Below are 23,297 nucleotides of genomic sequence, written 5' to 3'. Positions count from 1 at the left end.
GGCATTGACTATTTGTTCGGGTCCTATTTGGCACGACTGAAATTGTTGGGGTCAAATTGGCACTTTTCCTTGTATATCAAAACAACGTCGTTTTATCTTGTTAATGGTTGACTAACTTCTGACAGAGTCAATGTTGATTTATGCACGTTTTAAGAAGTTCATGTAATTTTTTTGAATTATAATTGAGTTGAGATCGTATTTGGCACCGATCAATTGTTCGGATCGTATTTGGCACAACCAAAATTGTTGAGGTCAAAATAAACACTTTTCCCCATAGATCAGCAAAGGTCATTCATCAGGTTGTACGACCATTCTTTCATAAAGTGAAATTTACTGTCAATCAGAAGTTTTCTATTTATTAAAACCGACCATATATTTTGAGAATTACAGTAACTGCTAAACTATGTGCATCATCATTAGCATCTCTTGCTATGAACATGAACCTCTATTGAGGATTTGTAGATGTACACTGATGATTTCTTGCCTCCGTTTTCTGCTCTCATAAATGGCATTTGCTGGTTGAGTCAAGTGTATAAGACTAAAAGTCTAAAAATGATTGTGTTGACTTTGTTTTACAATACTAGTGTGCTTGAAATGTTAAAAATACATTTTCCGTTTTTCTACACAATTCTTTGTTCCTCGATTCACTCCAAAAGTAATCAAATAATAGTATAATACCAACGATTATGTATCGTTTTAAAGTCTTACCGTATGATCCAAAGTTGAAGGAAAATAACAAATATGAATCTACATGAGTATGATCCTTGCTTTCTCTATGAAAAGAAAAAAAACAGAATAAGAATATTATGAAACTTTTAGAGAGTAGTAACAAATAAATAAATAGATAGAACCAAAATGAGATCATGAGGAAGAACAACAAGAGAAACCGAACACTTGATTGGATCCCTTATTGTCGTCCTTCACCAGACTTTCTCTGTTGTTGGAACTCAGTTGGGTTTTATATGTGTCGGAGTTGAGTTGTTTCCGGCTAACATTCGTGTAGATGTCTCGGATCACCATCTCAAAAGCAGTTTTAACGTTTGTTGAATCGAGAGCCGATGTTTCCATGAAGAATAGTCCTTGAGTTTCTGCTAGGGCTTTGCCTTCTTCCACGCTCACCGCTCTCATGCTTTCTAGGTCGCACTTGTTTCCCACCAGCATCGTAGCCACGGTTGTATCCGAATGTGCTGCCCAAAACAAACGACACAAAAAACTTTTACCAAACCAAAAAACATTCAAATCAAAACTGAACATATGAACCTTTACCCTGTTTACTCAAACTTAGGGAAATGTAAGACTAGTTTAGGTCTACCTAATGAGAATCAAGAGGAAGTTAAAGTAACTAGACGGGACATTATTTTTTCTTACCTTTTTAATGGCTAATAGGTTTTAACTCCATAAATCAATACATTTCATTGGGTGATTATATCCATAATATGTTAAAGTTAATTTACTTTGAAGGGAATATGCCTCCCAACTAGACTTAAACTTGTGACATCTTAAGTTTCTACTAGGTGTCTAAAAGTTTAACCAGTATGCCAACTACTCATTACTTATGTTACCCTACTTTCTTCTAATAGAAAGTGAAAAGAAAAAAACACTTTACCAGTTCCCTCTTGTTTTAGTAAGTTGTTATTTTCTAATATCCAAAGATTTTATTTTTCTCGCTGTCTAAAGAGAGATTCAAGAAGTAAAATGTGGTGGAGTTCTAGCTAAGCCACTTTACTTGCGGGCTAAGAAACACAAATGTCTTCATAAAACCTTTAGAACTAAAATAGGTAGACTGGACATTATTTCATCCTACTTTTTTTAACGACTAAGAGGTTTTAACTCCGTTAATCAATAGATTTCATAGGGCGAGATCATAGCATGTTAAATTAAATTTACTTTGAAGAGAATATGCCTCCCAACTAGACTTAAACTTGTGACATCTTAAATTTCTAGGTCCTCTCTTTCATTTTAGTTGTCGTTTTAGGTTTATGCACACAGATTTAAAAAAAATTAATTTTGCATATTTCTAAAATAAAACATCATTATATATACACCTAACCATATTTCAACCAATAGATAAATAAAATTAGGAATATTGTTATTAAATTTTGCAATGAAAACATTAAAATGAAACAAAATTTTAACTCTAAAACGACAAATAATATAAAACGGAGAGAATATTAGGTTAAAGTGTTAACCAGTAGGCCAAGTGGCCAACTACTCATTAGTTATGTTACCCTACTTTCTTCTTATAGAAAGTGAAATGAAAAAAACACTTTACCGGTTCTCTCTTGTTCTAGTAAGTTGTTATTTTCTAATATCTCTTGTTCTGGTGTAAGTTGTTATTTTCTAATATCCATTGATTTTCTTTTTGTCGCTGTCTAAAAAGAGATTCAAGAAGTGATTTTTTGAAGGAATAAAAAAAACGTTCCAAAACTCTCTCTACCTCTCTTGAAGAAACCCTAGCCTCCATCATCATCCGCTCCGGTTCGGTGGCGTTTTGCCGGTGCCGGAGGCCCTCTCTCCATTCCTTCCTCTTTTTTTCTTTTGCTCTCTTATACACCTCTTTCTCTCCTTCCGATATGCTCTCTACTCTGTCTTCGCCAGAATCCTAACGCCGGAGATTTGCTCGCGAGGATTCAAGGCCTCCAGTGACCGACGGGTATAGAGTAGAGGCGAGGTAGTTGGAGCGCTGGGTGTTGAGAGAGTCGGCGTTTAGGACTGAAGGCTCGCCAGATCTATTTTCTCTTCAAATCTATGGCCGTGTTTTCACGGAGGTGGTGCGTGACTTGCTCAGGAGCCTCCTTGAAGAACCCTAAGAAACGAACACTCGACCGGTAAGGGAAGATATGGACTCGATCCATAAGGAAAGAGAACTGATGGGATGAACGGTGACACAAAGGGTTGCGGATGGCCCAATGATACTACCAGACTTCGATCGTTGCCGGATGTGACGCACTGGTCCAACAAAAGAACACTACAAGAAAACATCAAGGATTCTGAGGGAAAAAATCGTCGGAATTTCGTCGGAATATCGTTATTCCGACGAAATTCCGACGAAACACGTCGTCGGAAATAATTCCTCGGAATTTCTTTTTTCCTCTGAAATCCCTCGGAATTTTCCGACGGAATTCCGAGGAAATAAATTTCCGAGGAAATTCCGAGGATCCTTTGTTTGTCAGAAAAGTCCTCGGAATATACCGAGGTAGAACTTCGTCGGGATAATTCCTCGGAAGTTCATCGATCGATGCGTGTTTGGACATATATACATCGATCGATAGGAGTATACCGACGGACTTTTTCCTCGGTTTATTCCGAGGAACTGTTCCCTCGGTATATTCCGAGGGATCCGTTCCTCGGAATTTTCCGAGGGAGTTGTCCCTCGGAAAATTCCGAGGGAAATGTCCCTCGCTATATTTAAAAAAAAAAACGGATCGATCGATGCGTTTTTGTTCAAAAACGCATCGATCGATCTAGTGAAAAATATAATTAATTTCCTCGGAATGTAAAAAATATTAATTTTTTTGAAAAAATAAAATTTCTGAAATTTAAATTCGAAAATATGAAATTAAAAGTAAAATTGAAATCATATTAATTAATATTCAAAGTTTCACAAATAAAAATAAAACATTCCGAGATTGGGGAAAAAAAAAACTACGGGTCTGGCACGTCCGGGAACACCTCGTTCGGGTACATCCTCTGCATCATCTCCATCATTTGCTGGTTCAGCCTCCTCTGTGCCTCATAGCCCGCCTGTTGAGCCGCCATCTGGGTCTCCAACAAAGATATTCGATCATCTTTGTCCTTCAACTGAGCCGTAAGTACTTCTGGATCAACAAAGGGCGGTGGTGCAGAAGAAGGAGGAACCGACCGGGTGCGACGACCCAAACCGAACAAACATCTCTTCTTCTTTGGAACCGACTGAATAGAAAAAAGCCAAATTTAGAAATTTAAAACAAGAAATAAATGAATTGAACTTAAAAAAAAAAGAACTTACGGATTCAACGATTTCGTTGATTCGAAACCGGGACAAGTTGGTCGAAGCCGTCGAAGCGTCATCCTCGGTTTGAAGCTGAGACACTTCGTCTACCACCTGAGTTTGGACCAGGTCGACCACGTCCCTCACAAGACCGTCATCAATCTGGCCGGTCTTCTTGTTGGTATACGCCCTCCTCATTAGGGCGAGATCATCGACCGGCTCGCCATCATTTTCTTCCGCCTTGAAAAAAAACATAAAATTAAAGAAACATTAGAAATTAGAAGAAATGCACAATAAATTTAAATTCTGAAACTCAAATAATTGAAGAAAAAGCGGTTGAACTTACCATGCGATCTCCGAGAGTGGCAATAGATTGAGCACCCAAGTTATGCTTGTAGATGCCCTTCCCTTTACGGTCGCTCCTGCGGTTGGTGGAGTTGGTGGAAGAAGTTTCTTTCGTCTCCTCCTTATCCCAATGCGCACACAACTCCTTCCAGACCGTGTCGTTCATCGACTTTGGGACCTTTTTAAAAAAAAGAAAAAGTTTAATAAATTAAAAAATAGTTTAATAAATTAAAAAATTGTTTAATAAATTAAATCGAACCTTATTGATTTCCCACTTCTTCTTCCACTCGTGGATCTGCTTCCCATAGTTGTCCATTACTTTATGGACGAAGTGGTGATAGATAAAGAGCGTCTCATCGGAATTCCAGTTGAACTCTTGCTGAAAAAAAAACACAATTAGTAGAAAATTTATATTAAAGATTAAAAATATAAGTAAAAAATTAGAATACTTACCGCAAACTGACGAAACCACAGAACCTGCTTGTCGGTTGGGAAGTGAGTGAAAGTCGGATGTCCACTGTCGAGGGCCGAGTACATCATACGGTTGATCCATGCGCTGATCCCGTTCCCGGATCGGTTGAACCTTATTAAAAGAACAAACGGTTAATAATGAATCCAAATTTAAAGAAAAAAAAATGTTTAATTACCATGTTTGACCCCGTCCATGTGGATACGGAGTGAGATACGGAAGATGGTCACGACCGGGCTGTTGAACCAACTCCGCAACCCTCATCACTCCCGGAGGACCCGGAGGAACAGGAGCGGATGCAGCAGCGGGAGCGAGAGGAGCATGAGCGGGTGCAGCAGAGGGAGATGTATGGTTGGAGCTGTGGGGCGAAGGGGAATCCTGAAAATGGCTGGAATCCCGAGACTGGCTCCCCGTACCACCACGACCACGACGCTGTCGAGGCCGGGTCTGATCATCATGAGACCTGTAAATTAAAAAAATATATTTAATAAATACAGAAATATATAAATTAATTTTTTTATTAAAAAAAAATCCCAAATAATTTAATCACAGAAAAAATTTATATATATTAAATTTTTTAATAAATATATAAAAATAGTTCTAATAAACAAAAAATAGTTTTAATAAATAAAAATTGTTTAATAATTACAAAAAAATAGTTTTAATATATATATATATGAAAAATATTTTTAAATCCCAAATAATAGTATTTAATCACAAAAAAAGTTTTATAGATATTTAAAATGTTTTGTAAAATCCAAAAAATCGAATTTATAAAGAAATTTTTTTTTGTAAAATCCAAAAAATCGAATTTATATAGAAAAATCGTTTTGTAAAATACAAAAATCGATTTTATATACAAAAATCGATTTTATAAATACAAAAAATAAAAAAATTATAAAAAAATTCTAAATCAATTCAACAAAACAAATTATTCAACCAAATCACAATTCTAAACCTATTATACAACCAAATCACAATCCTAACCAATCACCCTAACAAAAATCTATCAAAACTACACAAAAACCTAACAAATAGAACCTAAGAGAGTGGGATAGGGTCCTTACATGATTTGTGTAAGAGAAGAGGGAGATCGCCGGAGATATCGTCGGATTTCAGGGGGAAATCGCCGGAGAGAAAGAGAGGAGTCGCGCAGAGGAAGAAGAGAGAAATGGGGAAGAAGAAGGGGCTCGTGGTTATAAAACCTAGGGTCCGACGGACATTATCCGTCGGAATTCCGTCGGAATTCTAATTTCAATTTTCGCGAAATATTTGCCCGGTAAAATGAAAATATTCCGAGGAAATTCCGACGGATAGTATAATATCCGTCGGAATTTCCTCGGAATATTCCGAGGAAATACCGAGGAACTAGTGTTTGGGGTTTCAAAACATCAATTTTTTTTGCCGTATTTCATTTCTTATACAATTGTAATGCATACCATTGAGGATTCTTTGTATACATGAGCATAAACCATGAAATAACAAATTTCAAAACTAATTGAAAGTATTCCCTTTACCGTTCATTAAAAGGTATAAGTGTTTCTCTTATGTTGCGAGATTTCGTTCATACAATCGGAAAAGTGTTAATTATACGGTAAGGAACAAATTTTTGACTTCATAATGAACGTAAGACACTTAATAAGGGTTATATAGGTGTTATTCAAACGGCAAAACGTTGTTTTCGGTTTAAAAACCCTATTTCCTCGGAATTTCCTCGGATTATTCCGAGGGAACTCCGAGGAAACCCTCTTCTTCCTCGGAATTTCCTCGGAATATTCCGAGGAAATTCCGACGAACTAGTGTTTGGGGTTTCAAAACGTAATTTTTTTTAAAAAAACGCATCGATCGATGCGTTTTTGAACAAAAACAAATCGATCGATCACAATCTTACGGCGAAACCCTTTTCTTCCTCGGAATTTCCTCGGAATATTCCGAGGAAATTCCGACGAACTAGTGTTTGGGGTTTCAAAATATAATTTTTTTTAAAACAATGCATCGATCGATGCGTTTTTGAACAAAAACAAATCGATCGATTACTAAGATGGCCCGGGCCGTAAGATTGTGATCGATCGATGAGAGTATCCCATCGATCTATCGACAATCTGAATTGTTCCTCGGAATTTCCTCGGAAAATCTTGTATTTTTTTTAAAAACGCATCGATCGATGCGTTTTGAACAAAAACAAATCGATCGATTACTAGGATGGACCGGGCCGTAAGATTGTGATCGATCGATGAGAGTATCCCATCGATCTATCGACAATCTGAATTGTTCCTCGGAATTTCCTCGGAAAATCTTGTATGTTTTTTTAAAAATGCATCGATCGATGCGTTATAGAACAAAAACGCATCGATCGATTACTAGGATGGACCGGGCCGTAAGATTGTGATCGATCGATGAGAGTATCCCATCGATCGATCGACAATCTGAATTGTTCCTCGGAATTTCCTCGGAAAATCTTGTATGTTTTTTTAAAAACGCATCGATCGATGCGTTATAGAACAAAAACGCATCGATCGATTACCAAGATGGCCCGGGCCGTAAGAATGTGATCGATCGATGCGTTATAGAACAAAAACGCATCGATCGATGCGTGTTCGGAAAACAGAATTATAAGGCAAAACCCGACCTTTTTTGGATCTAAACCTTAGAACTCTCATCCCCTCCGATTTCCCCTATAATTCGCCCCCCTTTCTCTCTCTATAATCATCCGATTTGAACAATTTTGGGCTCTATTCCACTTGATTTTTCGAGCTCTACCTGATTCCTACACTCGTCTTCACCCTAAGACAGGTATACTCCGCGAATCTCCACATTCTGAAATCGTGTTCTTGAGCAATTTTTTGGGTTTTGTGAATTTCTTATTTCCGTGTTGATTCCTTGATCAAATATGCATGAAACAGATGTTTAAACATGGAATAGAACACAATTGTCTGTGATCAACGAGTTTGGAACATGATTTGAGATGATTTAGGGATAGAGAATTTTTTTCAATTTCGTTTTTTTTATCACAACTCGATTTCGCTTTTCATTTTCATGTTGCTTTGAGTTCTTAATTGATTATAACCATGTTGAGAGCAATGATTCTATTTTGTAGAGAATGAAGCGCACGAAAACATCAGCAAAGAAAAACACACAAGAAGAGGGTTCGTCACAGCTGGAGAAGCAAAGGCCAAAGAAGTGGGATAAGTCTGATACCACCCACTACAACAACATGAAGAAGGTAGCCGTTCCGGCTACACAACTAGCATGTCCTGAGACGATGACAATATTGGGAATCAAAGCAGACATTGAAGGACTGTTCCAGAACATGGGTCTAGGCCAACTATGCAACCTCAAGGAACCCACTTATCCGGAGTTGGTACGCCAGTTCATAGCATCCGCATACGTCACCCGTCCCGATGATAGCCATCAGGAAGGTTTTCTGGCATTCGTAGTGCAGAAAGTATACTATGAGGTATCTTTCACAGACCTCTGCGGACTATTTGGATTGAGTGCGGGGGAGAGGACATCTGGTCTTTATTGGACTTCAGAGCTGTTGAACTTCTGGGAAACGATTGGCACAGGGGTTTATAGATCTTCTCAGGCAAAGGAGTCACTTATCCGGAGCCCAGTACTGAGATATGCGACACGCCTCATTGGCTCATTGCTATACGGGACAACCACAGCCGCATCAGTCACGCAATGGGAGTTGTGCCTCCTGTACCAAGGTGTGAGGCATTTGCTACCGGCATTTGGAAACTCTACATTCCCACCTGCTACTGCCTTCAACATGGGAGCGGTGCTGGCCGCAAACTTAGCAGGATACAAGGGGAAAGTAACCAAATCCAAGAGCAATGCATGTGGATTTGGTGCAGTGATTACTCGGATCCTTAGACATGTGGGTGTAGACTGCGAGAACCAGCAGGTAGCACTGGACAGATCGAACAACATTGCTTGGAACTACCTGGATGTCATTTCTCTAGTAAGTAAGGAGTTCATAGCTGGTCCCCACTCGAGGATCCATCGGGATGGTCCTTACGTCTACGTATTCCAGGACCGAGCGAAGAAAACACTCTACTGCCACCTGCCTCAGATCGGCCTGACTGCTCTACTTTCAGAGGCTGCAGTTGAGTTCCTACCCCCTGCTACCGCACTAGTAGACAAGCCATCCTTCTTCACGCCAAAATATCAGACGAAAGGCAAGGGCGTGGTTGATGAAGAAGGACAAGATGAGGCTGCACAAGCCATTCTAGATGATTCACAACCCCATCAGACTCCAGCCAGTACAAGCTGCAAGAGCTTCCACCGAATGCCACTTCGCGCCAGCAACAACATTGGAGAGATCAGAGCATAAAGACAAACAACGACATGCTACACAAGATCTGGGCTGCCATTTCACGTATCAGGCCGTGTCGTTGCCAAAAGGATGATGTAGTTCATCGGGACAACTCTCCTTCCAGCTCTGGTTCGGGTTCGAGTGGTACACACAGGGTAAGAAAGAGGTCCAAGAGACCCAACGATGCAGGAACATCTGGAGCAGGAGACGAGGAGTAGGAGATATCACCGGCTATTTTATTTTCTTTTCTATCTTAACATTTTATGGTCTTATTTTCTGTTAATTTTGAACTGAGTTTTTTTTAGGTTTCTTAATTATGAGTTCGTATTTCTTTTACATGGTTTCTTTGTTTTATTTGGTTGTGTTTTGTGTAGCTTTTAATTCGTATTCAGCTTTGCCTTGCTAGATAAACCAAATAACTATTATCCGAGGAAAGAGGTTATATCAAGTGTTCCTCGGAATTTCCTCGGTATTTCTTAAAAAAAAAAAAAGTTCAATGGTAGTCTGTTTCCGAGTCATCATCACCAGATGAATCTGAATCTGGATCTTGGTGAAACTCTCCAATCACTGGTTCATCCTCTACGTGAACGACGGCTTCCTCTCCAAAGTCGGTTAAATCGACTACAAGGCCAACTCCAGCTAAATCTTCTGCTGCACTACAGTTGCCGGATGTGCTTGGTTGTAGTGGGTCTTCCAGCTCAGAACTTCCCTGAACTCGGCCTCTCGGGTTGAGTCTTGTAACAGTAACCCATGGATCATCTCTGTTCCTTACCCGGGGGTACTTGATATAACAAACCTGTAACATTTAGAAAAATTATAAATTAATACACATGATGATGAATCATTCTGAATAATTAACATTTAATTACCTGATCGGCCTGGGAAGCAAGAATGAAAGGATCATAATATTGCAGCTTTCGCCTCGAATTTACTGATGTAACACCAAATGCATCTGTTCTCACACCTCGATCTGGGGTGTTGTCGTGCCAATCACAATAGAAAACAGTACAGCGCAATCCAACCATGCCCAAATACTTGATTTCCAAAATCTCATGTATGTGTCCGTAGTATACATCATCTCCTGATGCAGAACAAACGCCAGCATCATAAGTCGTACTCGAACGTCTCCTCTTCTGAGTTGTGAATGCATATCCTCGAGTACAAAATCTCGGATATGACTTCACAACAAAGTTTGGTCCAACGACCATCTCACGTATCCAATCGTCAAATGTTTCACCTCTGGCCAAACCAGCAGACACCTATTAATAGCACATATATATATATATTATATCAATAAATGTGAATTAGTATAAATATGTGATAAAATATATTTTAATTTGTTTAAAGCACTCACATAAGTAAACATCCATCCAGTAAATTCTCTCTGCTTCATTTCTTCTAGTTCGTCCTCTGTGGCGTATCTATACTCGAACCGCTTTTCTGCCATGAAAATCCTGTATATGATGACAATAATGTAATTAATTAAGATTTAAATTTCAACTTGTTAAAATAAAAATTTGTAAGCTCATTTATTTACCTCTCATATTGAAGAACGTCTTCGCAGTTGGTGAGCAAATATGTTTGCAAATGACTGCGCTCCTGCTCAGTAAGTCGACGGTCCTTTGGTTTTCCGCTAAGTCGTCCAACGTCTGTGAAAATGTCTGGAACCGTAACATGATATGTTGCCCGTTCGCCTCTATCATCATGCCGAGCAGGTCTTCTGTTTTTGGTCTGAACTTCTGCTGGAAAGTAGTACTCGGCAAAGTTTGAAGTTTCTTCATTGATCATCTGTGCGACTATAGAACCTTCCACCCTACTTAAATTTTTCACCATCTTCTTCAAATGGAACATATACCGCTCATACAGATACATCCATCTATACTGCACAGGACCACCAAGTTCCAATTCTCTTGCCAGGTGAATAACAAGATGCTCCATAACATCAAAAAATGAGGGAGGAAATATCTTCTCAAGGTTGCACTGAATCACGGCTATGTTAGTCTTCAAATTTTCAATACCTTCAAGAGTCACTGATCTCGTGCATAAATCGCGGAAGAAACCACTTATCCCTGCAATTGCTTCATGAACATTTCGTGGTAATAGTTCCTTGAAGGCGAACGGAAGGAGGCGCTGCATCATTACATGGCAATCGTGGCTTTTCAAGCCAGTAAACTTTCCTTCCTTTCTGTCGATACAGTTACGCAAATTTGATGCGTAACCGTCTGGAAATTCCACATCGTTTGAAATCCAATCAAAGAACGCATCTTTTCCCGCTGCATCAAGTCGGTATATGGGAAAAGGAGCCCTACCATTCTCATCAACATGAAGTTCTGAACGAGCACATATATCGACTAAATCCAGTCTTGACTTCAAATTATCCTTTGTTTTACCTTGAACATTAAGGATCGTGTTCATGAGATTGTCAAAAAAGTTCTTCTCAATATGCATGACATCTAAATTATGCCTTAGCAGATGATCCTCCCAGTATGGCAGATCCCAGAAAATACTTTTTTTGTGCCAGTTATGTAGTTCTCCAACAGCATCTACCGGAAAACGCTCATGTCCACCGACTTCTGGCGTCCTTTCTGCACCAAAATCTCTTAGTTGTATCTTCAAATCTTTCCCACAAATTTCCGGAGGTGGACTGTCAAACACCCTCTTGTTCTTCGTAAACAAATTCCTACTCCTACGATATGGATGATCAGGTGGTAGGAATCTCCTGTGACAGTCAAACCAACACGTTTTCCTTCCGTGCTTTAGTTGGAAAGCATCAGTGTTATCTTGACAATATGGACATGATAGCCTTCCATGCGTTGTCCATCCAGACAACATACCATATGCTGGAAAATCACTTATTGTCCACATTAGTACTGCCCGCATTTGAAAGTTTTCTTTACACGAAACATCGTATGTTTCAGCACCTTGAGCCCATAGTTGTTGCAACTCATATATTAGTGGCTGAAGAAACACATCAAGTGATCTCTTAGGATGCTCTGGTCCGGGAACGAGAATCGAGAGAAACAAAAACTCTCGTCGCAAGCACAAGTTTGGGGGGAGGTTGTATGGTGTAAGAATGACGGGCCATAGAGAATACTGTCTTCCACTCTTGCCAAACGGACTGAAACCATCAGTACATAATCCAAGGTAGACATTTCTTCTCTCATACGCAAAGTCGGGATACTTTGATTGGAAATGCTTCCACGCTTTTGCATCTGAAGGATGTCTGATCTCACCATCTGTTGAGTGCTCCGCATGCCATCTCATTGGTTGCGCTGTGCGTTCAGACAGATACAACCTCTGCAACCTTTCCGTCAAAGGTAAATACCACATCCTTTTATATGGCACTGGAACTCTTCCACTCGTATCTTTATAACGAGGCTTTCCACAAAATTTGCATGTAACCCGCTGTTCATCCGCCCTCCAATAAATCATGCAGTTGTCGCTGCATACATCTATTACCTGATACGATAAACCAAGACCAGCTACGAGTTTCTGAACCTCGTAGTATGAACCAGGAGCTACATTATCCTCGGGTAGAATACCTTTTACAAAATCAGCAATCGCATCCACACAGTCTTCAGCCAAATTATAATCTGTTTTAATGCCCATCAATCTTGTAGCAGATGATAAAGCTGAATGACCATCTCTGCAACCTTCGTACAATGGTTGCTTTCCAGCATCCAACATATCATAAAATCTCCTAGCTTCTGCATTGGGTAAATCTTCCCCTCTAAAATGATCATTTACCATCTGCTCAGTACCTACACCATAATCTACATCCGTTCTAATTGGTTCTTCTAATCTAACCGCTGGCTGAGGTTCACTAGTACTACCATGTTCATAATCAGTTTCCCCATGATGATACCAAATTTTGTAACTTCGTGTAAACCCACTCAAATATAGATGAGTCCAAACATCCCACTCTTTAATAACCTTTCTATTTTTACAATTAGAGCAAGGACATCTTAACATACCTGTTTTTGCTTCCGGTTGTCGGTGAACTAACCCCATGAATTCAGTTATACCTCGTTGGTATTCTTCCGTAAGCAATCTCGTGTTCGGATCCAAATGAGGTCGATCGATCCAAGAACGAAAATAATTTGAAGAAGACATATTTTTTATGAATCAAATTCGTGTGTAAATAGAGTAAGAGGGAGGATGAAGATATGAAGTGAATGAAGAGGAAGAGGAGTGCTTGTATTTATAGTTTAAATCCTGCCGACATACCGAGGAAATTCCGACGGAATTCCGACGGACAAAACTAGTTCGTCGGAATTTCCTCGGAATTTTGTAAAATCCCCCAACGGCTATAATATTTCCTCGGAATTCATCGGTTTTTTCCGAGGAACACAGTTTTCCTCGGAATTTCCTCGGAATATTCCGACGGACTGTAGTTTCCTCGGAATTCCGTCGGTATATTCCGAGGAAATTCTGAGGAAACCCAATTTTGTGTTTCCTCGGAATTTCCTCGGAAATTCCTCGGTATATTCCGAGGATTTCATTTTCCGTCGGAATGTCCGTCAGAATACCGCTGTTTTCTTGTAGTGGAAGGATCAAAACTTGGAGATAACCTCACAAAGAAACTAAGAAATGTTCTAAGCAAAGAACAAAGAGATAAACTCATAAAAAAGGAAAAACAATCTATATTATTTCGTGGCTCTTAGGCCTTATTTATAGGATTACAAGTTGTAGAAATCCAAAGAAGAATGTGCTAAAAACAAGACATAAAACTAGAAATGAAGACTTTGACTAAAGACCGAAATTAGTGATTTTTGTTGAATTCTTTTTCCTATGCACGACCAAGGCTTCCTTGCTGACTCCCTCTTGGTATTCTTGATGAGAATGAGCTTGGAATGGACTGAGGAAAGGGCTGGTCGAATTTGGAAAGAAACAATCCCATAATGAACTTTTTATGAACTTTTCTTTGGGCAGAAAAGGCCCATTTCGCCCAGCAGCTGAACCAGCTCCATCTTCAGTGTTACTTAGCTCATTCATCTCCAAGCTAGTGTCACTTAGCTCACTCAGCTCATCCAGCTACAGAGTAGTGTCACTTAGCTCACTCAGCTCATCTACCTCGCCCAAGTAAGTGTCACTTCGTCCAGCTCGTCCAAAGCGGATTCTAGCTCGACCATATTGATGTTAGGAGTTTTCAAGGCTCCTAAGACAAATGTTGTAGTATAAATGATTGTCGAACCAATTCTAAGGGAATTCGAAGCAATGAGAATGCAAGTACTCACTCAATCTAAGTGCAACCAGTGATTTCAAATGATTTCTAAGCTAATGAATAAAGCTGATTCAGTTTCAAAATAATAAAAGCGGTAAATGAGTTGACTTTCTTAACTAAGGAAAATGAGAACTCATGGGCATAGGAATTAGATCTTTGGTGATCAATTTCGAACTAAGGATGGCAGACGAACAATCAAACTATCAACCTTAAGCTTAGACACGATTCTAAACAAACTCTATTTCTAGATGAATGTTCATTTACTAACACATTTCAAACAACAAATGTCTTTGGTTGAATAATATGGAAGCAATCATTACTAACAGGTCTAAGGCTATCTTAGCACTTCTAACAACAAATGTCTTTGGCAAAATATGGTAAAAGCTTAGAAGAGTTGTTTCAGGCATTTCATCGAACACCTTTTGGGTGGGAAATGCCTAAAGATCAACTTTTGAGAAGCTAACTCAGAAGATGCATTATGATTACTCTACTAGCAAGGTTTTGGAATGATCTACACTGAAACATCCTAACTCTAACCTAATCACCCTTAATCTTCGTAACCCATGAATTCAAATGGTGATTATTCACTACTCTTCATGATTCATCTTAAACCCATTTTGGATTTCAGATTAATCATACAGAGGAATACAACAATGAATTGGAAAAACAGAATTGCAATAACTAGATGAACAAAAATGATTCAAGAGATGAACTTTCCAAAGGTTCTTTCTTCAGAACAAAAGATAACCCCTTTGGTGGCTACCAAAAAAAATCCTTAAAACATAGGTTTAGAAAAGTAAAAACGTGCATAATGAAATGACCAAAAGGCCCTTAGAAAACATGAGTTCGACAGGCAAATAGACGCAGAGCGACCTCGGTATGTCGCTCCGACAAATCGCTCCAGCCTTCGGGAGCGACCTCAGTGGGTCGCTCTGAGAGGTCGCTCTGGGCTTCGTTTTGTGTCGTCTCTCCATGGAAACGCGAGCGACCTCGGAGCGTCGCTCTGGCAAGTCGCTCTGTGAGGGGTGTCTCACGATAGAAACATGAGCGACCTCTCCATGTCGCTCTGGCCTGGTCGCTCCGGGATGTGTGTCACAGCGACTTCACGGCGTTGCTCCGATGAGGTCGCTCTGGTACGCTGCTCGTCCATTGATCGCTTTAAACACTTCTTTTGAGCTCTAAATGCACCCAAATGCCTCCAAGAACTCCATGTGGTACTCCAACACCTGATAAAGACTCATGTATGCAAAATGCAACCTAAACGTGACTAAATCCTAGTCTATATGATCAAAATGCACATGGGTGAATGGATAAGACAATGGAAATATGCAATATATCACATATGTCTTAAAATGTGAAGTTGGACGGGAAAGACAAGCTCGTCGGTCATCCGGCCATGGTTCCAGCCAAAGCTCCTTTCCGGACGTATGCGGGACGGTCCAGTACACTGCACGGTCAGTATGTCCGGTACGGTGAAAAACATGAACCTCGAATGAAATGTTCAGAATGTCCTGAACTCCATGCTGAGCTGGTTTCATGTACTGATCCGTGGACTGCGGCACATCATTCGCTCCCTTTTCCAAATGATTTGTTCTCAAATCCATTGTACCTATATCAAAAGGGAATATATCAGATACAAAGGATTTAAAATTCATGGAAAATTCAGTGAATGAAAAGTTTGGAAAGAAACTTCCTTGGAGGTTTGAACTCGTTTCCCTCAAGTATGTCCGGTTCCATGTTCCACGAACACAAGTCTTTATACGTTCACCAGTGCTTGCTCTCCTTGGAAACTGATCATGCTTATCCTGTTCATTCAAAACAACTAGAGAAACCACATCAAATCTGCGAAAGAAATAATCAAAGGGTTTCTCTATCCTTAAGACATCAAAATCAGGATCCAAGCCCTTAGGATAATCATCAAGCACGTGGGCAAGCATCAAGCAAGTAAACTGATCGCCAAAAATTGGTTTATCAATTTGAAAATAAGGCCAAGGTGTGAAACTGTTAGGAAAAGAATGAGACAGTGCCAAATCTGAAAGTTTTTCATCATGAACGAAATCAAATTGATTCATTGGCCTAAGCAAGTTTGGATCATGCTTTTTCCTACACCAAATTTCTTTCAAAGCACAGCTCATTGAAAACAACTCATGAAAAGGTTTAAGCAAAACGTTTTTCAACCAATTAAAGATGTGTTTTTGCTTAGAAATTCTCGGATTCAAAACGTTTTCATGATGAGCAGATACAACCAAACCATGATCCTTACAGTGCTTTTGGTTTGGACAGGAGGTTGGCTGGGGAATCATCTTTGGTTCATTGAGGATCGCCAGCTCCAAAGGTTTTCCATGTGGTGAACACTTTGCTGCCTCTTTTGGGTTTTCTTTCAATTCATAAAAATGAAAAAAAGATAGAAAACACTCAAGCTCCATGGGCACGTCAATGGTAACCTGATTCCTGCTAGGACAATCAACAGATTCATCAGCACAAATAAAATTAGAAGCTTTGGATTTACCTTCGGTTTCTTAGCCAAGTGATGAAAGCTGTTTTGCCTTTGGTCTAGCCAAGTTTGGTGAATGGATCATAACTTCATAATTACGTGGCTATTCTCCTGATTTCGGTCTTTCTGGAGAGCTGAGAGATCCATCTTGAATCCTATGATCGGCTTTGGATCAGGCCGCTTCTTTCTTGGGCCTGAATCTCCTTTAGTAGTCTGGTACTCGTAGATAGACGGACTGGAGAATCTCTGGTTTGGAAAATTCATAACTTTTTCCTCCATCAAGATTTTCATCTGATTCCAAGCCTCAGTGAATCCTTGTGGAGTTGTCCTTCCAGGGAAATTGGATTCACGACAAAAGACCTTATGAATGTTGAGATATTCTCGTTGGTATGAATCCCGGTTGCTGGCATCTCCAAGGTAGCGGGTTTGGACAACAATGCATTTCCAAATCTCAGGCTGTTGGGAACGGTCAATGCTTTCACTTTTCTGAGGCTGAACCTGTTTTTCCTAGACACTCAAAACAGAAACTAAAAGACAAGGATCATATGTGGCAGACAAGTACTTGTTCAATTCAAAAATCAAGATCTCTTTTCCAAGAACAAGTAGCACACATTTCAGCCTTTCAAGATGCTCATCAAAGTAGACATTACAAACAAGAATTTTATCAAGACATGCAACAATATTAGTCATTTTCAGAACGTGCATATCCTTCTCAACATCTGAACACAAAAGAGTAAGTTCAGTTTGAGAAACATCTATCAAATGCTCAAGATGTTTGTCAAAGAAACTGTTGTAAACCTAGATATCATCAAAACTCAAAACAACACAATTACCACAAATTGATCTCAGAAAATGCCAAGTTTTATCAGGCTTCAAAACAAAATCACAAAAATCAAGATCACAAAAATCAGTTTTAGTTCTAAGTGAATTCTGTTCCAGCAACCTTTTAATTAAGAATTCGTCCAAGGCAAAAGAGGATGTAAAGAAATCACCAGTGATTAGTGCATGTCTATAAGAACTCAGATCGAAGCCATTTCCTTTGAAAACGAACGTATCAAAAGATTTTCTAGCACATAAATCAGTTTGTTTCAAATTCTCAAGAGACTTTTCAAAATGATCAAAACCTTTGCTATGCTTTAAGAACTGATAAAAACTCAAGATAATTCCAGAATTGATGCCATTACAATTTTGAAAACATTTTTGATCAAGAAGTTCATCAGGTTTAAACACTTTAAAAGAATTTATCATGTTTTCAAAAACAGATTTTAAAACATAAAAATCTTTCACCTTTTCAAGACCAAAACGAATCACATCAAGAGAACTGATCTTAACAAACATATCAGGCTGAGAATTAAGCAAATTAGATTGCTTACAGTGCTCTTGAAGTTCAGAAGGCAAAATGGCATGAGTTGTGCCGAGATCAAAGCAAAGATGGCTCTCCATGACGATAGAGGTGATGCTTGTTGCTTCCTCATCAAAGACTGGACCAGATTCGTCCTCCTCATCAAAGATAGGATCTGGATCATCATCCAAGGGTTTTCTAGTGTCAAGTCGTTGTCTTTGATGTGGATAGTCCAGTGGCTCTTCTTCAAAAACCTGTGGAGACAAAACAAGACTACTTGGATGCTCCGGTTGCAAAACGGTTAGTTCTACAATAGCCTGTTCATTATCATTCATAAACTCAGATTCAAAAGAAGGAAGATCACAGTTTTTCTAACAAATCATTAAGCTTTCAATTGGTTCTTCATCATATTCATCAAAGGTAGGTAAAGAATCTGAAAAATGTTTCAACTCATAACATGGGTTTCAGATTTACCTTTGGATTTCTTGCTGATGAACAAGGATGACTCAGCTACAGGTGCACGTGTGGATGTGCTCTTCTTTTGGTTCTTGCTGATGTCCTTGAGGGCTTTCATCATTCCCTTCTCAAAGTTATCACCAAACTTTTGGACATCAAATTGAAGCAATCGCCTCTTAAAATCAGCCACATCTCTGGTCGTTTTGATTTGCTCTTTGCACCTTCGGTTTGGCTTTAAATGGAAATTGAGAGACAGTTTGTCGTAGAGGTTTCTCCTGAGAAAATTAGGAAAGTGGGTCGTGGCTGAATTATCAAATTTAACTTTGGATCACTATAAGGTTTTATTTGCTGAGTGGGTCAAGACACTTTTTGACCTTATGCAAGTCTTCTAGAAAAGACGTAACACCCTTGATCAAGTAACGTATTCACCGAATTGCCATTGTCTCCTTCGAATTGTTTTCACACGTGAGAATTTATTGATCAATACAAAGTCTTCTTCCGCGTTATTGTTTCTCTTTCTTCTCCAATTTTCTCCAGAAACTTATCTACATGAAAATATATTTATTCTGAGAACAATAATAAAATGAGTTTAGAAATTGCCAAATACAAAGAAGAATCAAGAAAAATTAAAAGAGTATTAACTTTCGTCGGAATCTAGACGTGATGACACGTTAGTTCAAAGAATGGAACAAGACTACAAGTTAGCTTTGCATTACCGATCCCCTCCGCCGCATCTCTTCCATCTGTCGAACTCTTTTTGGAGCTCTCAGATCTCATCCACAACGACGGTGATCATCAAGTCGTTGCCTCTCCTGATCAGTGCCTCCGAGACCCAAGCTTATCTCCGCCGCATCTCTTCGTTTTTTCGATTTCAGATATTGATGTCCGTTTTCATGCTCCCAGATCTCCTAGACAACCTCCGGTAGCCTCGTTGAAGCTCCACTCGTCGCCTTGATCTTTACTCCGGTGTACCGTGAACCTCATCATGTCCAAACTCAGATCCGTGTCAAGCTTTCATTCTTTCAGTATAGGTCCCTTCACTTTATATTATTTTTAGTGTGTCCCTAAAAATTTTTACTTTGCAAAGTTGCATTTTAAGTTAGCTCCAAATTTTTAATCGTGCAATTCAACCCTGTTATATACAAATATTTATGCAAATGCAATATAATACATAAATGCACACGTAAATAATTTAAATGAACATAATTAAGAGGCTTAAACTACTATAAATCATGAGGTATCAACCATGATTAGTTAAGCTTGTGCATTCGCCTAGTTGATCTTGGTTCATCTCTTTCGACCTAAGAACAAGAACATAATTGTTTTCATGCTTTTTAAATATTTAATAATAATATAAATATTTTTTTAACTCTATGCTTTTTAAACATAATTATTTTCATGTTTTTTAATATTTAATAATAATATAAATATTTTTTTAACTCTATGTCAATTTTTTTCTGAAATTATCACAATGATTGATTTTGATTGTGCTAAAAAAATTACAAAAGGAAAATAAAGAACACCAAAGCCAATATGGAAAAGGATGTAGGTTGCATCAAGTTCAAACAGCTGGCTAGTGCCTTCCAGAAACATATAGGAAAGTTGGGGAAAATTTTTTGCTGCTGTCGCTGTGGTTTGCGTGAAGGTGCCATCGACCAGATCCGCAAAAGGAAGGCAGACGACGATAATCATGGACTGGCCGGGTCTCCTAAGAGTGATGGTCCACACACTGAGCGCACCAACCAGAAGGAAAAAAAAAACAAAATCGGTGGTTAATACACCTGGCTTGAGAAAACATTCGTATTCTCTTCGGTCAGGCGAAGGCATGGACGTCTCCGAAGAAGTAAACCCTTGTACTGGTGGCTTGATTCAAAAATCTTATGATATTTTTATGTTCTGACGCGGTTGACATTTTCAGGTAAACAATGTTCCCACCCCCTCGTACGCTGGCATTGAGATGCGCGACATTAATGAGGATGCCAATGCTGTGAGTCCACGATTTCATAGAGCAGACGCCGTTGAGGTGATGTAACCGAGTTTTGTATTGTTTTTGCTTAAGTGTGAAGTTGGTGTACGATTATAAATATATGGTGTACCGTTTAGATGCAGGAAATTTTCGCATCAATCCCAAGAAACGATGCAACCTCTCCTGTAAAACCCTGCAATGCTGTCATTATGTACCAGGAACCTGTATTTGTTCTTCTACAAAGATATGTGTCACCACAAAAAATGTTGTCCTGTCTTTGTAAAAATTTTAGCGTGTCCTCAGCGATTTTAATGATCAATATGGAAGTTTTAACAACATTCATGCATGTTGCCGTTAAAAAAAAACAACATTCATGTTGACACTGTTTGTAGAGTACTTTTAAGGAACGGATGCCTATACCTGTTGCTCCCTTACTGAAGCGTTTCAAAGAAGACGAACCTGTTAATGTTACCTGGGGTTCTATTATTGATATTCATCATTAAGAACAATGAGTAAATCGCATGAAACTGGCATACAACCGTAATGGCAACGGTTTCGCCAAGATAATGGTGTTTGGCAACCTCAAGGCCACAAAAGGAAGGAGATGATGGATTTGATTAGTGGGCTTTAAACCTATCTTGTACAATCCATTATCCACTAACAGTCGTAAAGTAGGGGTATACGAAAGTTGTGTCTTTGCTCAGAAATAAGCTGACGTGTTAGCAAAAACCCCTATGATATTGATGATGTGGAAGGCTGAGAATAGATAAAACTCTACTTTATTAGTATAGACAGATAGATAGATTTGAAAAAAACTACCTTTGATGCAATGGAATATACATTGCCCAAAATATAAATCCTCAAGATTATTATCATATATTCATATAAATATTATTAGTTTTTTATTAAATCAAGGATTGCTCAGTAAATAGAAGTAAAATACTGAGGACATTATTGTAATGCTTTGAGTATAATGGAAAGCGAAATTAAGAGAACGACGAAGGGTTCAACATAATCTCATGCAGATCTCTCTGTCATGCCAACAAATATCCGCGTCATTAAAGCAGCACCAACAATTTTTCACAAGGGGAAAGCCGTGACAATTGTCTCTGATACACTTTGGTATGTATATTTTGCTTGATTTCCCTGTGTCTCTACTCTCCATCCTCCCACCTACACATTGATTGGTAATGCACAAATCAAACTAAGGACGAATAAAAAGAAAAATACATGATATATACATATACACATATGTGTGTGTGAAGAAAATAATATACATTGATGCAAAGAGAAGAGGCATAGCAGGATAATACAAACGAGAGTTATTTGTGTTGATTTCATGGTTTCACTATCTCAAAGAATTGTTTCGTGAATTTGTTAGTCTTGTTGTTGTTGGGTATTTGTAAAATACAAAGCTTAAACAATATATATATATATATATATATGCACAGAGCTGAAGAAATTTTAATTAGGTAAGACATTTAGTAATAAATCTTGTTGACTAAATATTTTGGCCAATCCCCTATATATTATTTGTGAAACATTACAACTTCTTTTTGTAACCACGTGTCATCACTACGATGATTCTTATAATTATTAGAGAAATATGTTAGTCCATCTAATTATATAATAAGTTTTTTATTAAACTAACCATAAATTCATTATTAATGTCATTTATTATTTCATTAAATAAAGATTACGGAATTGCCTAATGGGGCTAAAGTATATATGACAATTAATGATTTTGAATAATAAAGATCTGATAAAAAAATAATGTATCTTCTATCAAATTTGTTTAATTTTAAACTATTAAAATAATTAAAAAAAATCACAATAACCATATTATAAAAAATTTAGATTTTTCTGTATATGTTATATTTTGAATTTTAAAAAATGACTATAAATTACTAAAACTGTTAAAAGTCTCACATTCAAATTTTGCGATCCATGGTTTAAAATTTTTGTTATGACAAAATAAAAATGATTACAAAATCATATAAATAAAAGTCTAACTTAATTAATCATTAAAATTTAAAATATAAATGTATATATATCATTCTAAATTAAACTATAAACCATATTGAATAAATAAATATTTTAATTTCAAAATTTACTTTGAATAATTATTTTTGATAAAAGTTTTGAACTAACATTGATAATTTTTTTTAAAATTATAAATTACTAAAATTATTAATCCCACAATGAAAATTTTGTTATCAGTAATTTAAAGTTTTTGCTATTAAAGATACACATGATCAAAAAAACATATGAGTAGAAAGCATCATTTAATAGATATTAATATTAAAAATATAATATGTATGTTAATATCATTTAAATTTAATTACATATCCTATCAAACAAGAGTATTGGTTGATGCATTGCTAGGTTGCGCGTTTAGACATATAATGATATGATAACAATTGATGTTTGTGAAAGATATTGAGTTATATCGTCGGGCCTCAGCTCGAGGGGTATAACATGATTGTGATACATTGATGTTGTGTTGCATATACTTATGTCATTGCATTGTATTGTTTGGACCTCGGCTCAAATAATATAACATGTTTGATCATATCTTAACGGAGAAACCCTTAAATCCAAGGACTTGATCCGTGAGGGTCCGACACTCGGGTGGAGTGTCGTGAGAGTCATTGTTGTCCACTCGAGGCCCGTGCCTTGTCCGGGGCCTTACCAAAATTAGTTCCGGGCAGGA

The 23,297-nt window shown here is 38.1% G+C and overlaps 1 protein-coding gene and 1 long non-coding RNA gene across 4 annotated transcripts; one reads left to right on the top strand and one right to left on the bottom strand.

The window, feature by feature from the left end:
* Window positions 1-15,034: 15,034 nt before the first annotated feature.
* On the bottom strand, window positions 15,035-19,163 carry LOC106427593. 3 transcript variants are annotated; one of them, XM_048754682.1, is made up of 3 exons: window positions 18,993-19,163; window positions 18,637-18,893; window positions 15,035-18,416 (listed from the first exon to the last, which is right to left on the bottom strand). In XM_048754682.1, exon 3 carries the CDS (start codon window positions 16,750-16,752, stop codon window positions 15,601-15,603), a length of 1,152 nt encoding a protein of 383 aa, XP_048610639.1. In that variant the 5' UTR covers window positions 16,753-18,416; window positions 18,637-18,893; window positions 18,993-19,163; the 3' UTR covers window positions 15,035-15,600. The 3 variants fall into 3 exon arrangements, with proteins under 3 accessions (XP_048610639.1, XP_022556330.1, XP_013723767.1); XM_022700609.2 differs by lacking the exon at window positions 18,993-19,163 and having other exon boundaries at window positions 15,035-18,479; window positions 18,637-18,965; XM_013868313.3 differs by lacking the exon at window positions 18,993-19,163 and having other exon boundaries at window positions 18,637-18,965.
* Window positions 19,164-20,226: 1,063 nt separating this feature from the next.
* LOC106427579 lies at window positions 20,227-20,969 on the top strand. The gene is made up of 3 exons (XR_001285510.3): window positions 20,227-20,461; window positions 20,537-20,641; window positions 20,722-20,969. It is a non-coding gene; the product is annotated as an uncharacterized LOC106427579 (long non-coding RNA).
* The last annotated feature ends 2,328 nt before the right edge of the window (window positions 20,970-23,297 follow it).

This window comes from Brassica napus, chromosome C4, assembly GCF_020379485.1.
Source record: "Brassica napus cultivar Da-Ae chromosome C4, Da-Ae, whole genome shotgun sequence".
In the NCBI taxonomy this organism is placed as follows: domain Eukaryota; kingdom Viridiplantae; phylum Streptophyta; class Magnoliopsida; order Brassicales; family Brassicaceae; genus Brassica; species Brassica napus.
This window is presented reverse-complemented; position numbering and strand designations above follow the sequence as displayed.

What these genes read in the sequence shown, in the direction of transcription:
- LOC106427593 (XM_048754682.1), bottom strand. Translation starts at nt 16,752, where the DNA reads ATGGAGCTTGAGTGTTTTCTATCTTTTTTTCATTTTTATGAATTGAAA.